We start from the raw sequence: 13,627 nt of genomic DNA, 5'->3' as shown, positions 1-13,627 counted from the left end.
ATTACCACCATCGTCACTGACAGCGTGGTCATGCATCTTCCTCAGTGATGTGACGATTTTATTGATTAAAGTTGATTCTTAAGTTCATGATACACACATTGAACGGTGCATATGAGAACAGATTATGCGCAATGTATGCAATGTATATGCTAATGGTGCATGTAGACTTATTGAGTGGACAAAACTGTACAAAAAAGATTTTTAAAAAACTGATAGAGCGAGACAAGGGACTAGTCAATTATTAGATTTTTAATCACAACACCACATTTTGGCAAAGTCTTCAAGTCGTAGGTGTTGACCGATATTATCAGTGGCATTGCCTTTTTACCGATTGACATGGCTGGTTACTGCTTTTTGTAGAGGTTTGTGGTTCAAGCTTGACAGCCACCGTCGTTAATACTGCGTGTGTCACAACCAAATACACGAGCCATCTGCTTCACAATGGATGTTAAATATCCAAGTTACGTTATTTTAAATTAAGTAGGTCAGATGTGCTGGCGTCATGGTTACATTTGCTGGATTTGTAAAATTAACTGCTAATTAGTAACATGGGCAAATCAGCTAGAACCATCACCCACTATTAGCAGACTACCTGTCTGTGAAACTTAGCACCTTCATGATAGCCTTGTGCTATGATCGTGGCACAAATGGCAAATGTACTAATGATTTATTTTAACTCATAATGAGCTGCCCGCTTGCAGTGAAGGCACCTCCAATTAGCACGGTTGGCTATGTACGGTGCTAAATAAGTTCAGCATACATACTTTACATATATGTGGTTTTCACTGCAGGGTCTCTGAAGCCAGCAGTGGCCGGGACAGGCCAGGCTCTACCAGCACGAGGAGGCTGCTGACCACGGAACTGTGACATCGACGAGGCGGCTCAGACACGGGACCCTTCACTTGACGCATTGCTTGACGATAATTACGCCTTCCGAAAAGTGTTACAAGTCTTTAAATTTAACTGTAAAAAAACACGTTTTCCCCAGTCCTAATAGGCGAGTGATAATTACTTTTTTGTGTGACGAAAATTGCTTCCACCTGCACAATGTGGACTGCTCTTATTTACCCAGACCACTGCAATGCTCAGGTAAATTTTACTTGCCCATGGTTCCATGGAAAAACATTCATTTGTAGATCAAACTGTCCCGATGATTATGCTTTCGCAGGAGGGTTCTATATTGTCTCAAGAGTTTGTGTTTTTATTATTCCCCACTGCTCAATTGCAGGGAATATTTTGATGTTGCTGTTTGTGGTGTCTATCACACCAACAGCTACACCAGGTCTGGGAGACTGAAGAAGTGATTGAGCTTTGTTTTATTGCCCAAGTGTGTATTCATGCTTATTGATTTCCCCTTTCAATATGGCTTGTGCTGAGTCCTGACCTCAGCCCACCTTGACAAATAGCCCTCAAAAGGTCAATTTAAGAATGCCTGACATAATTACAGGTCGCGTTAAATGGTATTTTTTGTTAGAAAATGTCATGCAGGTGAAGCTTGTGTTAATTGCCTGTAGTTAGTATTCTCTAAATATATGATTTTTGTTATTTAAGTAACATTCGAACATATAGAAGTATGTACCTGATGTCACTTATAGTGGGTTGCACTTGCAGATTGTTTTCTGACAGCTGTGTTTTGCGACATCTCCAGGTGCTTGGTTACGTGATTTAGCGCCTTATAAATGAAAGTTGTATTAGCAGAAGATGTGAAGAAGCACAAAACTGATTGAGCATCATTCTTTTATTGGATTCATTCCTCAACTGAACTGTGGCGAATATGATTGAGCAAAAGATGTCAGATTATATCAATCCTCGGACTGCTGAAGAAATTTTTTTCTCGAGCTCACGATCCACGTGGCCATTGGCTGTAAATGCAGTAGGTTTTTGGGCTTTTCAGAGAAAGTTACTACCTTTTAAAATTACTAATTTTAAATTACATGTCCACTTCAATTCTATTCAACTCTAAGTTTGAAACATTTCTAACTCCATTGATTGTATCTTTCCTAACCGGTCTTGTAATATAGTCTATATAGCACACACCTGTTTTTAGTCCAATGCACTTTTAGAAAATGTGATTTTATACGAAAATGTACCCTCGAAAAATCACTTATTTTATAAATGTCAAGTGTTATGTATTTCTAATGCACATTTTACCTATGGCTTGTGTACTATGTTAATCACAAGTTCAGTTTATCTACTGTAAAGCATAATTATTATTTTTATATATTGTATCACTAATTTCCACTGTAGTTGCTTTAAAAATGAATGATTAAATATCATGGTTCCAGATAAAGTGGGTTGTAATGTGCTTTTTTTATTTGGCGAAGGAGAATTCGACTCAATTATATGCTCAGGATTTTTTTTAAGAGTAGTCAGTCATAGGCAGAGGAAATACAGCCTTCAGCCTTGAACAAGGGCAACACAGACAAGTGGGGGAAGGGAGTTCCAGACCATGGAGACAGCAGAGGAGACCGAGTGACCTCCCACTGAGAAAAGGTTGACTGAAGGCGTTGACAGGAAGCGTTGGTTACTTGACTGGAGTGTGTGGAGGGGAGTAGAGTGAGATGAGAGGAGAGATGGGCAGGGTCCATGTAGAAAATGAATGCAACCTTGATATTGATTCAATATTGCAAAGGTAGCCAGTGGAGGCATTGTGCTATTAGGGTGATTAGGGTGTGTTTTCCTTATGGGTGTGTTAACAGCATTTTGCATCGTATAGATTTTGGAAATGAGAGATTTAAGGAGACCCCAAAGGAGTTCAAGTGTCACGTTTATTTTGTTTAAACCAGGTGAAAAATCAAGTGATCAGGATAGTCTAATTTGCAAGAGTAACCTTGTGAATTAATCTGCCAGTCGGAGGCGATGCGTCCCATATACAATCCTAAATGAGTAATGTGCGGGTAATTTCAAATTTCCAAAATTTGGACCCCGCCACTGGCACACAGCGCCCTAGTCTTGCAAAAGATGTCAATAGATCCTTTACGTCGACTGTATGTATGTTGAACTTATTTCGCAATGTATGTAGCAACTGTGCTAATTTTACTGTGAAGTAGACACCTGCAGCGATGATTGCGGCGCTGGGTTTCGAACGGTGAACCCCTGCAGCGAGTGACTAACACACGACCGCTAAGGCATGGTATTTGCCATGCCTTAGCGGTTCTGCGAGACGTTTTAGCTGAAGGAAGTTAGTACCCATGTAAGATGAGAATGTGTCATGGCAGTATATGAGAGTGGACAGTGAGGTTGGGTTAATGGAGTGAATGGTGATGCAGCAGTGGAATATTATCGTCACAGAATAGATGGATGACATTACAGCTGAAGATGATTTTGCCAAGTTAAAAATATGATGAGAAGAGCAGAAGGCTGATGATAGAGCTTGTGGGGCACCATAGTACAGGGGACTTATGAATGGCGAAGGCTGCCATAATTTCAGGAAGCAGTGAAATAGCACGTCGGATTAACATGTTTTTGGTAACAGTGTTTATTGATCAATTACAATAAAAAAATCACGTCAGAATCTCTGATTACTGGTGCTCTATTAAAAGCGTGGTATTAAATCATGGTAATTAAAATGAAAATCATAACCCCCCCCCCCCTCAAAAGCCATTGTCAGATTCGCTCTGTTCCCGAGAGAAGAACCCATCCAGGCCGAAGCCTCTCAATGCACCATCGTCATCCCGACGTCATCCCAAACGACGTCGTGCTGCTTGAGGGAACGTGAGCATCCCATCCAGACGGCCGCCGTGTCCCTCGGGTAGCCGGGCTCCGTGCGCCGCGAATGCGAGTTGATGCGCCAGTAGCGCCCGTCCTTGAAGAAGAAGGAATGTCCATTGCCCCAGGTGAGCGCAGCGTCGGGGGACGAGGGCACGCCGCGCCACGTGGTTGCCATCTTCCTTGGGTACCCGTGCACGGCTTGCTCGTGATATTCATTCCAGCGCCAGTACTCGCCGCCCTGCAGGACATGCACAACATCATCGCCATGGTTTTTCGCAGTGCACAATCCATGATGCATCACGTCTCAAAGTGTTGTTATTATTTTTATAACGCTCATTTCCCCACGAAATCCTCACCAGAGTTTCAAGACACTTTTTGCATTTGGGGACGATATCGCTATGCGCAATCCAAATTGAATAATAATGCAGGTAATTTTTCAGCACTGGGATGTTTGGCCAGTACCAGTTACATTGTGTTTTTAGCTAAGGTGCGGTGACAGACCACAGAGGAACCCCATGCAGAACAGGGGGAGAACACAAACTTTACACAGAAAGGCACCTGAGTCCAGAATTTAACCCAGAATCTTGCACTAAGGCACCATCATTAGCACTGCGCCACCCTAATGTATGGCCTTGAATACACAAACACTGGCTGTGGTAAGCACTCATGTAACAACAAATCTAATGTCTACACGGCGAGCATGAATTGGTAAATTTAGCGTTAATTAATACACAAAGGCCTAAGCCTGAGAAAGTCCAGACAGCAGTTTAATTATATGAAAGAGCATTGCCTTGTTTCTTCCCTGGCATGCCTCACAGACCTTAAACACGTAGATCCTGTCCCGAAACATGAGGGCTGCATCGACATTGCTGGGAAGCCCACTGCTGGACATCATCTTGGGATAACCAGGATCACTTGCAAAACCACGGTATCGCCAATACTTGTCCCCTGCATTGGAGAGAGATAAATCAATGTCACCAAAAATTATCAAAAAGTCATAGGAAGCCTGAACGTAAGGGAAAGATGGACTGTCATATTTGTGCTTCTAGCCAGTTTCTCACATATATGAACACAGTAGTTTATCAAGCTAATATATTGATAGTATATGATCTGCAGTGTATTTAATGCAGAGAGAGGCTATAGCAACGTTGAAGACTAGGCATGAGTCAATAGACAATATTAGAAGAAAACATTTTTTATTTTGGGTGAGTTGTTTGGCTTATGCGCACTGTGAGAAGGTCTTTACACAAACCTACATGGAAAAAGAGCAAAAGGAGGACAAATACATGGACTGATAACATTAAATAATGGAGTCGTTTTAATGAACTAAATAAATGCTTCAGACGATGATGGGAGACCAGGAAAAAATGGAGATCTATGGCCACCATCGTCTCACCAAGGGACGGGACGATCGAGTGAATATTAACCTTTATATTTCAAACATGATGGCGACGATGGTTCAATGCAAACCTGCGAAAAAGAAGGTGTGTCCGGTGTGCTTGGAGTGCGCGGCAGCGCTGAGACTGGCGGGGAGGCCTGACCACAGGCTGCTGGTGGCAACTGGGTAGCCCTGTTGCACGCCTGTGTCCGTCACGACCCAGCAGTATGCACCGCTGAACGCGTACGTCCTCCCATCCGGCCCTGTGCCAACACAAATATGAGTGTTTTTTTTAATTGGCGTGCATGCGCTTCGGGTCATAAATAATGATCGACTCGGTGCCTCTCTGGGGAAAACTAGACGATGTCTCTTGTCTGAGCTCCACAGTCACTTGTTTCACCATCTGGAATAACCATGGATATTAAACATTTACAATGTCCTGCAGTCTCGTGATATTTAAAGGATTTGCATTTGTAGGATTTGCATGTAACTTTTCGTATATGTTTTACAGACAGTCAACTGTCAGAAAAGCTGTCATGGGTGTCTCTTGCAGAAGCTTGAGCGGGTGGAATTGTGAGCCCAAGGGTGTGAAAACAGCATAGGCGTCCTCCGAGGCACACCTTTAAAGAGTATTGTGGACCATGTGATGTGTACACTCCATATGGATCTGCTCCCCCACTGCCCTATATCTGTCTCGCCATCGATGCAGGTTGGCAACTTTATATGTCTTGTGGTTATCCAAGACTCAAAATTGTCTTTCAAATGTCATCTGAAGTTCAAATAATAAAACGCTAATTTACATAAGAAAGTTAATTATTCTCTCATATCCATATTGTCTGTATATCTCATACAACTCCATCTTTGTATCTTGCCTACAACTTTTGCTCCATCTCAGTCTCATCTCATTGCCATTTTTGTCTACATTTCTCTCATCTCACTCCATGTCGGTCTCTTGGCTATATCGTGATGTCATCTCACTCGGGGTTTAGAATTTAAAGGCCCCCCCCCCCCCCAAAATAAATTCTACTCGTGGGCCCCCAATGGGCCAGCACCACTGCTGCACATACCCATGGTGATAGCGTCCAGCTGAGCAGTGCATGGGTCCGGGACGTCATGGGGAATCGGGCTTCTTGTAGGAGCTGACTTCTCATTATTACCATGATCACTACCATCCAACGCTGATGTGCTGCGACCTGACCAATAAACATGTAAACACACACACACACCAATGAACATGTAAACACACACACACACCAATGAACATGTAAACACACACACCAATGAACATGTAAACACACACACACCGAAACCCACATCAGCCTTGTCAGGACATCTTGTCACATGGGCCACACCTGGTTCGTTGGCAACAGAAGGCTGTATTTCCACAATTTCTCAGCAACAAGTAAGCTTGCAGCAATGCTGGTGACTTGCTAAGAACCGATTTCATTCAACATAGGATTCTACAAATGAGCAGTACACACGCAGTAGTTTTGCTAAAAGAAGGTTTACAACTCTTCCCTTCATCTTTCATTTTATACACATCCAGTTGATAATCATTTCATAATCAACTTGATGTGAGAGTAATTAAAGACACGAGCTACGTCTCAATTTGCACATAGATTTATTAAAACGCGCCCTTAGTGTCAAGTTGTACACCAGGAATCACCACCACCACCACCACCACAACCACCACCTAAGAGAATAAGCATTGCACGATAGTCCAGTTTGGAACTATCTCACAATGCCATTCCCATCGCACACCTTCTGACCGCTCGGCTCCCTCGTCCTCCCTCCTTCCATGTGGCATCCACCGTGCGCGCGAGCGCGGCGGCGGTGCGGGCTGCGCTACCCGGCGCGTAGCGGTGTGGTGGCGCTTGCCGAGTCGTGTACCGTAGAGGCTCTGTATGCCCGCGATGTCGTCCGCGTGCAGACGGAATTTGGGTCTGTATCCCATATAGAAGGGCGCCATGAGGGCCGCCTGCTCCTTGGAGTGCCCGAGGCCGAGCAGGTGGCCGAACTCGTGCGTCGCCACAATGTGCAGGTTGATTCCCTGCGCAGTGCCCTCGCTCCACTGCTCGTCCTCGTCAAAGTGCGCCCGGCCGTCCTCAGGGAAGTACGCGTGCGCCAGCACACGGCCTAGGCAGCAGAAGAGGAGTGGGTGGAGGGCGGGCGGTTATGGCTACATGGAGTGAGAACACGCGTTGAGGGGTGACATGGCCTTAGTGGTAGCACATTCGCTGCTTTGTTGGAGCGGTTCACGGTTCGAATCCAGCGGGGGCCCTGAATCATTATGGTGGGTGTATTAACGATAACAATATACCGTGCAATCTGCTTTGCAAGAGAAGGATATTGTGTGCCTCTGGCGTCAGGGTTCGAATTTTAAATATTAGAAAAAATATATGCTGATATTAGAGGCAATCAGGAATCGAACTCAGTTGGCTGGATTCGCTACGACACACACACACAGTAAGCCGAAAAGACCAAAGAGGCGAATGTTATACAATAAGTATCTGTTAAGGCCAGTATGGCCAGCACCATGCCTGATTACCTTTGTGTTTTGAGTGAAAGTTTTTAGATACTGCATCAGGTCATCATGTATGAGTGAGCTATTCTATGTGAGGTTCACCACAGGTACAGACCACACTTGCCACTGATGTGTATCGTGGGCCGGATTGGAACCCACGTTGCAGGGATTGTGGCTCAATGCACAAACTGCTGTTCCACAACTCTGATGCTTGTATATAAGTTACACACATGGCCATAGCCATTACCTTGCCAATGGTATTTAACAATTATGTTAAAGGAAATTACGCTGTACTTTTCATCATGTCATCATGCAGATAGTTTTTTGTAAAATATTCTTCATCAATCATATTTAACCTTCCTTTCAACGATTAGCTCTGGGTGCCTTTTAAGCAGACAGTAGTGAATTGGAGAGATTTAAATTAGCAGGAGGAATACATGGATACGGGGCTCTGTGTTTAAGAGCGTGACAGGGAGGTGAGTAATGAAAAGCTGATTATGCTAGTGGCCAATTCTGAGTGAATCCAAGGGCTGGTGACTCATGTGTTAGACATATCGACTTGAATAAGGGCCTGCGTAAAAGTGCTGCTCACCTCGCCGTTGGCAAATGAACACAGGGCAACGTTGGAATTGTTTTTGTTTGTTACAGAATGACTCGCTTTCTTCCAAATGCACTCCGCTGCTTATGAGCAGATACACATGAAGATATTGACGGAAATGTAACATTGTCTCCTTTTTGAGGACATTTTGGGGAGTATGTCGTTGACATTTTGAACAAAGAAAAGCGCTAAAATACGTCGAATGAGAACTGACTTCATGGTATACTGCTTTTCTGAAGTGGCGAAGAAACGTCGTGACTTATAACAGACAATTGGGTTTAGCAGAAGATTATAATGTAAATGCCTCTCATTACATGTAAGGTATGTCTCGTGTGTCCGGAATACCGCGTTGTGAATTATTATACATTATGCGAACGATACAACCTTTACGAAATTGTTGCAACCATGATGCAACCATGAGCGGAACATCGGGAGGAAATATTGCCAATCCACTTCGTTTTATTGCAAGATTCAAAACCTTGAAGCCTTATAAAGTGGACATGATCTTGGTAATGTCATCCTCACTACGACACAGTCACGGTGACTGGTATAGTCATTGACCACAGTTGTGTTCTGAGCGCAGTTGATAAGCAGCCCTTGCACCAGTGGCACCCAAGTATGTGAAAATGTTGTTCACTGCCAGACAAAACGCTTTGTATGTGTAAGTTAAATTTCGATTTAAAGCTTTCGTGACTGCAAGGATTCATCTTCTTTGGTTCTTTCGGTAAAGTCACGTAGTTTATTCTCATTCTACGTGACTTCACCGAAAGAACCAAAGAAGAGGTGTAAGTTAGTTAAAGATAACGTTTATACCGAGAAATGCCACATTTTCATGGTCGGGGCTTGTGCATTCATAGACTGATCACCGTTAACTTATCACAAATAGTTTTTTTTTATTTCACAGTGTAAGAATCAATGTTTGTCCATTAAAATACTGTGAAATTCGTTCACCTAACCTTTGCACCCACAAGAGGCGCTACCATTCACCACAATGTAAAAAATACACTAAATAAAACTATGACCCGAAGTCACGACAATAAATCAAACTACTGGGGGTGGGTAGGGGAGGGGGTTGTTAGGTGTGAGTCATTTCACTGCTAATGCATGCACACATAAAGTGTAGCCATGAATGTGTCCAGATCATGAACCATTTTCAGTTCAATGCTTTATGAAGGCATTTCTATTTTGACACCACAACCCACAGTCATTTCCAGCTACAATTATCTCCCTCCAAAACGTGCACTGCTTTCATCACTCCATCACCTTCTTGGTCACCCGTACTTTGGCTACTATGTTGGCGTATATGCTATCAATAAGTGTAATTCGTCATAGTAATAAATAATGAATCTTTTTTTCAAGCATTTCTCTTCCTGTGCTTTTATGTCCATTATTGTTCTTCCATGAAAGCATTTCCAATTCCCCATGGCAAACTCAAACGTAACATTTTTATCCTGTGTCTGTTACATGTTATTACTTGCCCTATGCATAGATCAATGACATCCAACCTCAGAGAAAGCAATTGTATTCTTCATGAATTCAATGTTCCAAACGTACTACATCTTGAGAAGGACCTCATTTTTCTTCCATCACTCTGGCTGAGCTCTATACTCAGGAGCTGTCCAGCAAAACAAAAGATTTGGATTATTTGTCATTCAAGACATTAAATTTGATCATGGATATTTTGAAATAGTGTGACATTCACAATCCTGAATGTAATTGTTCATGCAGTATGAAGGATTTCATACCAATGTCGTCAGAAAACCGGGGACGTTTAAAATGTGTCTGTTTTTAGTTGCATCTCTGTTGTGCCAGCCCTGATTTCTAGTGTGCAATACAGGCTTGCTGGTGGCTTCACACAACGACATACAAACGCCACAGTTATTTTGTGCAAATCATATACAGTTTCAGTACCGTACTGCTAAATGTATTACAAAAAGTTTGTCTGGCTGCCTGGCTGCCTGGCGAGTGGGCGGGCAAGCATGTGGCGGTGTTGACATCACCAAATGTTCTCTGCCCTACATATAAGTCGTTGATATCCTCAGTTTAACCCGTCAGCCTTCGCGACTAATATTATTCATGATAAAGGTGTTATGGGGTTGATCGCGTAAATGTGTCGTTAATCCAACATCACGTGGCCTCAAAGTGCATCCAGCCGGGCACAGGCCGAATGACGGGGTGATTGGTATTGGTGGGGGTCATGAGATGGGACCGTGGCTCATGCTCACCCGGCCCATCGAAGGGCGCGAAGTCTCCGTGCTGCAAGCGGCTGAACTGGATGTGGATGTCGGCCTTGGACGAGGTCGGGGTCTCGTAGAACCGTAGCGGAGTCACCCGGCTCCATTCGTGGAAGGCGCGCGCGATGATCTTCTTCACCTCGTTCCCCTTCAGGTCCGGCGTCAGATTCAGGAAGTGGTACGCGAGGGTCGTCTTTCGCCAACGGCCCCCTGAGACGAAACAAGAGGCGGTTGGTTGTCATCGTGATGATCACCACCATCATCATCATTGTCATCGTAATGATCACCACCACCACCATCATCGTCATTGTTACCGGTAGCGACGTCCTCGTTGTCGTCCTCATCATTGGCATCGCACCGCTGAAAGCAGCAGCCTTTTGTTCCACTCTCGTTGCACGAACGTAACGAGAAGTACATAATCATTCCGCGAAAAATGTTAATCGACATTACAGTAGTTTATCAAGTGCGATATCACAACGTTGTGCTGTACATTGTTCAATCATACACTTTTGCAACTAAAATGCAAGTCTGCTTGTCTGGTATACCGGTATGCGTGTAACCGGATGATCTCTTCCTCCGGCTCTTATCCCCATTCCACGCGAACGTGATGTCCCTGCGCGTGTCTCCCACCCCGCAGCGTGGCTGTGCCATCTTCGCCGCGGTGTCCTCGTCCAGCAGGCCGGTTGCCTTGAGTCCCGCCATTTGCTGGAACTCACTGCGTGCAGGGCGGCGACACGACCACGGCACAAGAGGCAAAATAATACACTCGGCAGCAGGAGCGCCACTGCCCGCCACACGAACTGTTGATTCCCTGCTTTGGCATTGGAGTACAATAAACAATTAAAACACATTCGTCAATAGCACGGCCATCAAAGGAAAAATATATCACGCGTGACGTTTCAGGAAATGCCTATTCTTCATAGCGCAAGTGATTTATTAATTGTCTACCACTCTGTTGGCACCTGGCCTTGCCCACGCCTGGTGGCTGAGGCACATGAGCTGTGCATGCCCACCTTTGCATCCAAATGCTGTCAGGAAATTGATTAATCGTGCATTCTTCACCGATCTCTAGCGGCTACGTCTGCTGTTTAGGGATGATGCATGGCCCACGCTGGGTCTCTGATTTGCAGCTCTGTGTATGGCAATTATGGCCATGCTCACTGTGTCATAGTTACTTCATAATGGAGATCATACATCACTTCCAGAGGTATGAACATTCAAGGCACTTGAAAAACGACAAGGCGCATCCACGGCTCAAATACTGTATTCAAAAACCCACTCAGATTGGTCAGCAACTACCCTGACGGCCTTTTGCAGGTCACTCTGTAGCCAGCATATAGTAAAAATAATCTTACGATTTTAGAGTTGTGCGTATAACTACAGACACAAAAATACCACAGTACCTGATTGCTTTCTCCATTTCATTCTCGACTTTGAATCTTCCGTTCGATATGTAACCAAATTTCTGCAAGTATTCCTAAAATTCACACGCACATATAATATAGCAGCAACACATACATACAAATAAATGTCAATTAAAAGTTTAAATGTGTCACATTCGTGTAATGCTGCAGGATGGGTGGCACCTACCATGGCCTGTTTGGCATCCGGGGTGCTGCTCGGAAGATCCTGAGCCAGCACGTTGATCATTACGCACGTGGCCATGCAGGCCAGAGGCCACATGCGAAGTGCTGCTTGGGACAACCCTTGCATCGTGCTTGCGATATAGGCTCAACTCGACGCTTGGCAGGCTGCCGCTTATTCGAGCAAGTGCCCTTTTATATTACCGTGCGCTTCCAGCCACCCACCGCATCACACGTGACCCCCCCCTGGCAATCCATAAAAAAACACCGCAGGCACATCGGCAGTTGGGCAACTGGAAATGACTCAGTTCCACATGTAACTGGTGGTTTATTATTACTACAAGTTTGTTTTTATTATTTGTTATTGTGCTCGGACAATTTATCCTCATATTTGACATTCTGACCCGCTGGTCTGCCCAACGCCTGAAATGTTTTCCTCATTTTCTATTCAGCTACATATATGTAAAAGTATCTACAGCTTCATAACCAGTTGTAGTAGTCCACTGTGTTTTGTGGCTGTCCCCAAAGCTTCAGGCACTGATCACTGTTTTAACAAATAGACTAAATCACCACCGTCAGCAACTGTCTAGACTGCTCTATTTATTACTGCATTTTATAACCAGCATTCGTCCACATGACACCCATCACTGTATGCATAGGCCAATCTCCAACACTCTCTCCGGGCTCTCTATTTGATCTTAAAGGTGCATTGAAAAATGTGATACTCCGACTGATGCTCCTGTTGTTGTGGAGTGACTCATGCAGCCAGCTATGGCTCTAGGGTTTGGTGTTACATGTTATATAGTTTGTTAAAAATTCGGTCACAGTCCCTATGATCACTGTTACATTGCATTTATGGCTTTATTTTGGTGATTTCGAAAAGTTTTTTTGGTTTGGCCATGTTTTTGTTTATTGTAGTACGGAGTTAGACTGATGGCCTTAATCTTAGTTGTCTTGTGGTTGTTGTTGTTTGACTTGCATCCCACTGGGATTTTTGCACACAGCGTTGGTGTACGGTGCTATTTCAGGAATATTTTGATGTTTTTTCCTGGATTTTCTGTTTGCAGTCACAAAGTCACTTTAAGATGTTTTCTTGTTCATGTTTTTGTTTTTTTTGTTTGTTGCGGTTGCACCCGATTCAAGAGCCGAATGGCTCACAGGGCTATACCAAATAAATGGAACTATGTGCTATGAAGAAGGCACATTGCCAGAAATGTCGCCTATTGCGCTATGTTGTCCCTCTTAAAGCAGTGGTGTTGACAAATGTGTTGAGCTTTTGTTATTTTCGCGGTCTCACCAAACAATTTGCCAGATTAGGAACCCGCACCACAGGCACATTTGCATTGCAACTCTTTTCAGTGTCTCAATGTAATGTCATAAAAAAACTCTAATAATTGTACATCGCGTTGTCCATGTAAAACAACATTTCACAATCGCTGAGGATGCACAGACAAGCTGGGAATGCTGCCAGGCGATGAGGCGGTGCTAAACATTGCTCTGCAGTCCTCTAATAAATGTAGATGTTTTCAGCTAGTGGGTGTTTTATACGCTTGGGAAGAAATCGGAGCACTGAGAAACTCGTGCATGCACAGGGGCAAC

General features: G+C 44.0%; 2 protein-coding genes across 6 annotated transcripts in view; one reads left to right on the top strand and one right to left on the bottom strand.

Moving 5' to 3' along the window:
• LOC116938703 (band 4.1-like protein 5) overlaps positions 1–2,290 on the top strand; it is a 45,051-nt gene extending 42,761 nt beyond the window's left edge. For all 5 annotated transcript variants that reach the window (XM_076056827.1, XM_076056820.1, XM_032946195.2 and 2 more), the window contains one exon: positions 792–2,290. In XM_076056827.1, coding sequence (XP_075912942.1) covers positions 792–867 — 76 coding nt within the window. In that variant the 3' untranslated portion in view covers positions 868–2,290. The remainder of the gene's footprint in view (positions 1–791) is intronic.
• A 1,170-nt stretch (positions 2,291–3,460) lies between these two features.
• LOC116938704 (matrix metalloproteinase-19-like) lies at positions 3,461–12,215 on the bottom strand. Its single transcript, XM_032946196.2, has 9 exons — positions 12,036–12,215; positions 11,849–11,922; positions 10,991–11,160; positions 10,437–10,655; positions 6,980–7,225; positions 6,157–6,282; positions 5,182–5,352; positions 4,532–4,659; positions 3,461–3,949 (listed from the first exon to the last, which is right to left on the bottom strand). The coding sequence occupies exons 1-9, from the start codon at positions 12,156–12,158 to the stop codon at positions 3,656–3,658; spliced, it is 1,551 nt and encodes a 516-aa protein (XP_032802087.2). The 5' UTR covers positions 12,159–12,215; the 3' UTR covers positions 3,461–3,655.
• Between the last annotated feature and the right edge of the window lie 1,412 nt (positions 12,216–13,627).

The sequence above is a fragment of the Petromyzon marinus genome, chromosome 4, assembly GCF_048934315.1.
Source record: "Petromyzon marinus isolate PM22_M1 ecotype Great Lakes invasive population chromosome 4, UKy_Petmar_22M1.pri1.0, whole genome shotgun sequence".
NCBI classification, from domain to species: Eukaryota; Metazoa; Chordata; class Hyperoartia; order Petromyzontiformes; family Petromyzontidae; genus Petromyzon; species Petromyzon marinus.
The sequence above is the reverse complement of the archived record's forward strand: the minus strand, read 5'-3'. Positions and strand labels throughout refer to the sequence as shown.